A 7663-nucleotide genomic window follows, 5' to 3' on the forward strand; every position below is an offset into this window, starting at 1 on the left:
TTTGAGATGTTTGAGGAGTTATACTGCAAACAATAGCCTGTTCGAAGGCACATCTCACCTTGAATAGTGCTTGCTATAACGGAATTATGCAGACAGTTAAGAGACTTCCTCTTGCAGGAAATCTAGTACAAGGCTGTGGGGCAAAGTTACTCAAGGGAAAACTATTATGAGGGAAGAAAGATATAGAGGCCGGGCGAAACGCCTGTACTAGCAATTGAGTTAGGCACTGGTCGTTGGAAATTTTTTTGCAAGCTTAAATGGAATATAACTGCCCACTGGACGACCTATCATGAGTGTCCACGAAGAGGTTGGGTACACAAGTATCCGTTGTGCTACCAGTTGCTTTACGATTTTGTCCTCCCTTTTAAACCTCAATAATTCGCCACACAATTATATGACATTCAGAAACCAAGAGTTTGTTCGGAATAGCCTCTTAAACTATAAGAATATCAAGTTTGTTTTTATTTTCATAAAGGTTTAGCGATGTAGTCTAGATTGGCAGCATGAGACTTTTAATGTTCCTTTAATTTAAGCGAGACCCGAGCGCTGTGGCAGCCCAACGGACACGGAATGCCGACAGGGCTTTGCAGCTAGGTTGACAGCTAACGAACATGAGCCGACTTAAGCTCCGATTTGGCAAGCCTGTACCTGTTTCGGAAGGAGCCGTGCAGGGTGGCTGAATTGTTGATCCCATGAGGCCACAGCCTGATGCAAATGTTCCCGGAAGAGGCTTAAACTTCGAGGTACTTTAATGCTGAAGTGTCAAATACCATATGAGATAGGGCATGGCCACCTGGATGACCATACTGAAGCCTGGAAGCATCATGGACTTTGAAAGTACTGCGCTAGCATTAAGCTGCCGTCACATTGTGACTGGAGTTGTGTGTCGCACGTAGTGATTGGGCGCCCACATCGATAAGGCTCCCTCGATGTGCAGGAAGTACAAACTTCAGGCAAGCTGTCAGACATGGAATCAAGTGATCTGCTGGAACAGCATCACTCTATTTGACCAGGTCTAAGCAGTGAAATGCAAATGCGGGCGTTCGTCTTCGAGACAATTTGACATATCGTTCTGACCTGTCTTCTCAGCCGCCCCAACTTTGGGATCGAAGACCTGACGCTTCTAGAACTACTGTTTATAGATGAAGATAATGATTATTAACAGATTTGCGAAATATGAGAACGCATCCCCCTTAATCCCCGTAACTTCTTTGAAATAAACCACCTGGCCATACGGCTGAGATGATAGAAAGAAGCAAGTGGTCTGTTAGAACAAAAATTTGCAATGTATACATAAATTCAGAGGGGCGGATAGAAAAGAGTCTAGTTGGAGAAGACATACGACAGAGCAAAGATTTGGGAGGCAGCGCGAGACAATGTTATATTGCGAGAAAAATTTGGTTTAAAAGATTAAAGGATATATTTTTGGAGGGATCTTGTTTAGGCTCCCTAGGAGCTGACTTGGTCCCCCCGAATATAGCCGTTTAGAGTTGAAAACTTTCCCACGGTAGAGTCAAATAGTAAGCTACTAAGCAAATTATAATTAGTTAATAGAAGAGAGACTAGGACTGTGACTAAGTAACCTAAGTAGAGAGTGAGGCAATCGTGAGTAGCGCCTAAGTAGAGCAGCGATAGTGATTAATTATATCAGAAGGAAAGGAGGTAAAGATTCGGCTAAGATTACTTCTTTAGTCAAGGTAGTGGTGTTCTGCCCCCCGGATTCGGGGGGGGGGAGGGGGTTGGGTCACTGTTCTAGTAGGTCGGAAAACCAAATTAAGCGAGAACCATCACGTGCACTAGTCTCCATCGGCATTTCCCTTGCCTCAACTCCGACCCGCCCCAGGACCAATTCATGTGGGAAATTGGCAATTTTCCACGGTGCCACAAGCATGAAATGCGGGAGGGGGAAGCCGCCAAGCCAGAGGACCAGGGGACTACGAAGTACACGTATTACTAACCGCCCGCCTGCCTATCCGTTCAGCTGCGGCAGCGCCCGAGTTTCTGTAACGGAAAATACCGCAAAAATATAGCAAATCAAAAGGTCTTTCCAAATCAAAAAATTGGGAGAAAGTAAAACGACCCCCCCCGGTGTCGATTGGGGGTGTCGATTGGGGCCACACTAACCGAAATCAGCAAGCGGTGGTACGTGCCCGTATACATTACTTTATATATACTAGTGTGTACAAATCAATGTATATTGACACCTATTGCGCGTATCGCATTCTGCTCTAATACGCATGTCGTTGTTATCGTTTCCAGACAGATTTGGTTATAATGCATGTGGCAATGTTTAATTCCTCTTAACCTCTGGCAAAACAGGAAAATATAAAACAATGCCTCGCCGGGTACTAATTAGGGGTATTAATTAGGGGTGTCGATTAGGGGCATTAATTAGGGGTGTCGATTAGGGGTGTCGATTAGGGGTGTCGATTAGGGGTGTCAATGAGGGGTATTGATTAGGGATATCGACCTTAAGAAAGCCTGAAAATTTAGCGATTGAGCATCTGGAACTTATTTGCCTTGTACGCAATAATTGCCTCGCTTATTCTATGCCCCAAAACTAGAGCTCTTATATATAAACTTATACAAGTAATTATTTAGACATTTTTACAACTTTAAAATCTATTAATACTCCTGTTTAATATCCAGGGTGATGGGGGGCTGGTGGGAGAAAGGGGGTTTGCGATTTAAGGTTAAATTGGTTTCTTAGTAATAAACTCGGGAAATGCCAAAGCGCTAAGCCAAAAAAAAAAAAAAAAAAAAAAAGGATTCTGCCATCGACACTCTTAATCGACACCGGGGGGAGGGAGGTGGAGGTCGTTTTACTTTTTCCCAAAAAATTTGACAATATGATTTGCTGATCAAGTTCGCTTAAAAGCACACGGTCCAACGCGGGCGAGCGCTCAGGTTACACAGGCCACACACTCTCCCCCCCGTAAATTAAATGTAACAGTGGGCCCAGATTGGATACTGTGGCTGCCGTTCAGCAAACAGTGCTAGTTACTTCCAAGCCTTTGCCATGGGATCAACAAGCCTTAGCAAGGTAAATAAAGCCACCGTCTTCTCGAAGGACCTCGCGATCGACAGTGCTAGGCGGCTGATCAGGGTTTCAACCGTTCAGAGCACTGATATCAGGGATTGGCCCTACTGTTACATTTATTTAGGGGGGGAAAGAGTACCCGCAGCCAACCTGACGTCAAAAAGGGTGCAGTTCAGACAGCCTTCGAACTTGAAAATAAATATTTGCAAACTTGTACTACCGCGTAGTCTTTGCTACACCACCGCCACCCGTTTGACACCAGTTGTTGACACTTATTCAGACGGGTCCTCGCCGTTTTCGTCTTTCATTCATTATGGCGATGATCTGCCTTCATAAAGTGCGCCCTAGCGTGTACATCAAATTCGCATGCATCCCCCTCCTTCTGTTGCTCTGGATAGCGCGCGTCCAGTGGGGCAACCCGTCCAACCCTCTAGCTATCCACCTTCACAGCCCTCCGACCGAGGTCTCCGGCAATAATAACAATCCGCCGGCTGACGTCTTCGACAATCCCCCCCTTGACTCCGAAGCTGTCAGGTCTTTGTGTACAAAGACAGAATGGAATCCACATCTTGTCTTCACCTGCGCCAATAACGGCGGTGGCATAGGCAACGTGCGGAACTCGATTTTAATATGTGTCAGACATAGCATTGCAGCGGGTGCCGGTCTCGTGATGCCTCAGCTTCTCCTCCGCAAACCCGATGATATAACGGACATTTGGACCAAAGACCGAATTCCCTTTTCCTATATGTTTGACGAGCAACATTTTGTGGATTCTTTGAGGATCTCGTGTCCAGGATTGATATTATATCGTTCTGAAGACGAGATAGGAAAGTTAGCAAACGCGACTAGGCATAACCTGCATGTCGAAGACATCGCATCGAAACCGTTTTTCTTCGCAAGAGCCATGTTGGTTGACAGGCCCGAACTATGGCCGCAAGACTTCTCCAACTGGCTTCAAAAAGAGAAACTCACCTCCACCGCCGAGAAACCGCTCATTGTCGATCTCGTCCGCTCTTATCTCAGCTACCCCGCCTATTCTGACGGCAAAGAGTTTGCGGAGTCCTTCGGGGGCATCCTCAAATTTCGTTCCGACGTCCGCATTCTAGCCACGAAAGTGCTCGTCTCACTCTTGAAAACCTCTGGCACCCCACTGAATATCTCGGCCCGTTTCCAAGAGAATGCTTTCCTCGGTGCCCATCTCCGAACGGAAGCCGATGCCAAGAAATCTTGGGGAAACAGTTACGGCACACAGTTAGATTCTTATGTCAAACAAGCCCTTTCAACCGGCCTTTCACTTATTTACCTCACTTCTGGGGACGTATCCGAAGCCACGAAATTTACCAATGATGTGCAGCCCCACAATCTTAAAGTTGTGACCAAACACGACTTCTTAAGCGGGGGGGATAGAGAGGAATTGCTGGCTTTAACCTGGGATCAGCAGGCATTGGTGGATTACCTCGTGTTGTTGCAATCGTCGAGCTTTGCTGGCTCAGGCACTTCGAGTTTTAGTTGGAACATTGGCCTGTGGAGACATATCTTTGCACGGCAGAGGGAACATTTGAACGGGCCACAGCCATTGAGTGATGAATTGAGTCAAGTTTATGGACTGTATCCAAGACAGTATCCCCAATATGATACTGGTATATGGCCTTAAAGGTTGTTAACAATGGATCGCGGGCTCAATGCTTTGAACGTAGCCGGGTAGTTTTTATTTGTCTCTGTTAGAATGTCAATTTGAGGGTCGGGCAACAAGGCATATAATTGATGCAATTGATGATTATTTTACAAGAGCTCAAAAATCAGAGTTTTGTCTCTAGCGCCGTCCGTCTGCAACCAGCCATTTCCACAGTCTCTATTATGAGTGTGTCAGCCGGACAATAAGAGCATCACAACGTTAGTAAAGAGGACTTCTTTTACGAGAGGGCCTGGAGGCTGGAGGGTCACCCCGGGGCAGCTCTGGTCTTGCTTGGCGTCAACGGTCTCGCAACTAGCCGTTTCTTAGCCCTCCCCAGGCTAATTAGAATTTTGATAGATTCTTGTTGAGGTAAAGTATAGTCTTCCGGTAAGCCGTCGTTTGATTGCCCCGACACTCAAAGTTAGAACTGAAGCCGGGTTGTAAAATCAGATGGGAACCAACTTGCCTCGGGTAAGGCCCGGTCTTAGGCCTTTCCTCAAAATTACTAACAATCCCTACCACGAGTTTGATATATGGGCAATAAATAAGATTCTGATCATCCTGGCATGCGCTTAACGTTTAGTAAGAAGGTCTTGGGCCATGGGTGGGGGCTATAGTCACGTGAGTAAATCAGGGGGAGGAAACTTGGAGTTTGTGATTCATAGTCAGCATGGCGAGATAGAAAGAATTCGGTTAAAGGTACGTTTGAAGTTGCACAACAGCATTGCATATACTATTTGCTCTCGCTTACTCCTTTCTGGGAAGATTTTCTGATCCCTTGTATTTTGCAATTAACTCCATCTCTTCTACTTCGTTTCCGGGCTATCATGAACTCCTAATTCCAAGTAATTTTAACATACTGGAAGAGATGTCAGCAGCCAGTAGAAATCCTTAAGGATGAATTCATACTCTTCAGTCCCAAGTCATCTCCAAAGAAATTCTTCATCACTTCAGCCCCGGATTGTGTCCCTTCGCTCGGACTATAAAGAATAGCCTTCTTCCCAACCACCAACGAAATCATAGGTGGAACCTCAGGAAACTCCATAAACCCCGGCGTGTGGCCAAACTGCGATTCGAGCATCTGTTGGTGGATGTTGAAGGCGGCGTTGTGACCCATTGCCATTGCCGCACCACAGCGCTTAATCCCTGACCAGGCCACGATATCCCCAGCGGCGAAATGGTGCTTGGGATTAGCGACGTCTCCAATAAAATTAAGTCCATGGAGTGTTAGAGAATGTTTCAAGCAGGGGAAGGTGGATTTGGCTTACCTCGAATCAATCTTGGAAGTCCTTCATTATTGAGCGCGGCGACTCGCAGGTAATCTGCCCTTGGAATGCTCTTTGAAATGGCCCATATTACATGGCTAGCCATCGACTGAATACCATCTGACAAGGTAACCTTGTATACAGAGCTGCCTTCAGCGTATTTAACGGCAGTTACGTCCGTGACTCGATTGTTGCGTGTGACTTCCACGCCGGCTTCTTCCAACAGCGAAAGCGTCTGGTCCTTGAAGTCATCTGGCAGTGGCTCAGATGAGAGGAGTTTATCTCTTGACTGAATGAGTTTTAATGTTTTGGTTGGGTGGATCCCTTTCAATTCAGATGCCATTTCGATACCAACAGTACCTAGGTAGAAAATGTTAGCAACTGGAACCACTTGCAGAAACCGTACATACCACCTCCGATCACAACAATAGCTTCAGTTGATCTTCGAATTGATTCGATCTGTTCTCCTGCCTCCGAAAGATACTTTTGCTCCGTAAGAGACGCAGAATAACAGGGAAACACGTCTCAATCCTGAGCTTACTATTAGGTAGTCATAACTCCCTTCAATGTCGCCGCTGACGCTTCTAATCGTAGCCACTTTGCTATAGCAGTCTACATTCGAGACCGTTCCCTGAACGTATTTCTGATTCGGGAACTGCAGTGCTGGGATGCAGTCGAATTTCATCCAAGCCTTCTTGGAATATGGTTCCGACGCAAGTGCGAGTGGTGATCCGATCAAGTGGTCTGGGGAATGCTGAAGTCAGTTGAGTACCTCAGATGGATATGGGTTGGCTCACAGAATCCATCCCTCTTGTCAAAAAGCTTGATCTCAACAGACATCCTCGACTTTATTTACGCCTGCCTCGGGAACAGATCATGTGGATGTATTACCAAGACAAAGATCAAGGGGAGTCACCGCAGCTCCAAGACCAGCATAGGACCCACCAATCACAAGTACCTTCGTGGGACGCGAGCCCCCCCATTCACCACCGTCATCTTGAAAAGAAAATCGGATGCGTTGGAGAAATATCTACGAGAATTGAAACGAACAGAAGATCCCAACAGCTTGTGAGAGTGTGCGGAAAGCTTCCGACGGGGAAAGGAAAGTTCAACATTGCTTGCTAAGCTGGGGCTCAAGGGAGTTTTATTTTCCTCCTCAGGAACAGGCATCGAGAACTCTCGGCTTCACTTGTTTCCGGGGTTCAAAGATGGCACGACTGCGGATTCAATCTAGGGATGGTCATTATGCCGACTTCACAGGACCTTTCCAGGCTGCATCCCAACGAAAACCTTGCCAAGTACAATAGCTTCTTCATAACTAGCCATCGCGCTAATTCTGGGAGTTCTAAGCCTTATTTAGGGCAAGTATACTTTTCCTCTTTTTATATTAAAGCTATATTTATATACATTGCCTTAATATATATTACTTGCTATTTATATTATATTTATATAAATTACTTATATAAGTATTACTATTATATATATTATTTATAAAGGCACGGAATTTATAAAAGACACTATATTTATATATATTAGTTATAAAAATATTATATTTCTAAAAGGTATTATATTTATTATAAATATTAAGTTTAAAACTTAAAAATATAGTTAAATTATTTTTATTTTAAATATTTAATATTAAAAAATAAAAGAGAATTTTAAAGAAATATCGGAATTAAATAA

The 7663-nt window shown here is 45.0% G+C and overlaps 2 protein-coding genes across 2 annotated transcripts; one reads left to right on the forward strand and one right to left on the reverse strand.

Moving 5' to 3' along the window:
- Positions 1 to 3533: 3533 nt before the first annotated feature.
- On the forward strand, positions 3534 to 4741 carry K444DRAFT_560592 (uncharacterized protein). The gene has a single exon (XM_024876905.1). It carries the CDS (start codon positions 3711 to 3713, stop codon positions 4692 to 4694), a length of 984 nt encoding a protein of 327 aa, XP_024737507.1. The 5' UTR covers positions 3534 to 3710; the 3' UTR covers positions 4695 to 4741.
- Positions 4742 to 5522: 781 nt separating this feature from the next.
- Positions 5523 to 6820, reverse strand: K444DRAFT_720894 (uncharacterized protein; the record flags this gene model as incomplete). The annotated part of the gene is made up of 5 exons (XM_024888497.1): positions 5523 to 5915; positions 5984 to 6340; positions 6391 to 6463; positions 6501 to 6724; positions 6778 to 6820. 5 exons carry the CDS (start codon positions 6818 to 6820, stop codon positions 5587 to 5589), a joined length of 1026 nt encoding a protein of 341 aa, XP_024737508.1. The 3' UTR covers positions 5523 to 5586.
- Between the last annotated feature and the right edge of the window lie 843 nt (positions 6821 to 7663).

This window comes from Hyaloscypha bicolor (assembly GCF_002865645.1).
Source record: "Hyaloscypha bicolor E unplaced genomic scaffold K444scaffold_58, whole genome shotgun sequence".
Taxonomy (NCBI): domain Eukaryota; kingdom Fungi; phylum Ascomycota; class Leotiomycetes; order Helotiales; family Hyaloscyphaceae; genus Hyaloscypha; species Hyaloscypha bicolor.

What these genes read in the sequence shown, in the direction of transcription:
- K444DRAFT_560592 (XM_024876905.1), top strand. Translation starts at nt 3,711, where the DNA reads ATGCCTCAGCTTCTCCTCCGCAAACCCGATGATATAACGGACATTTGG.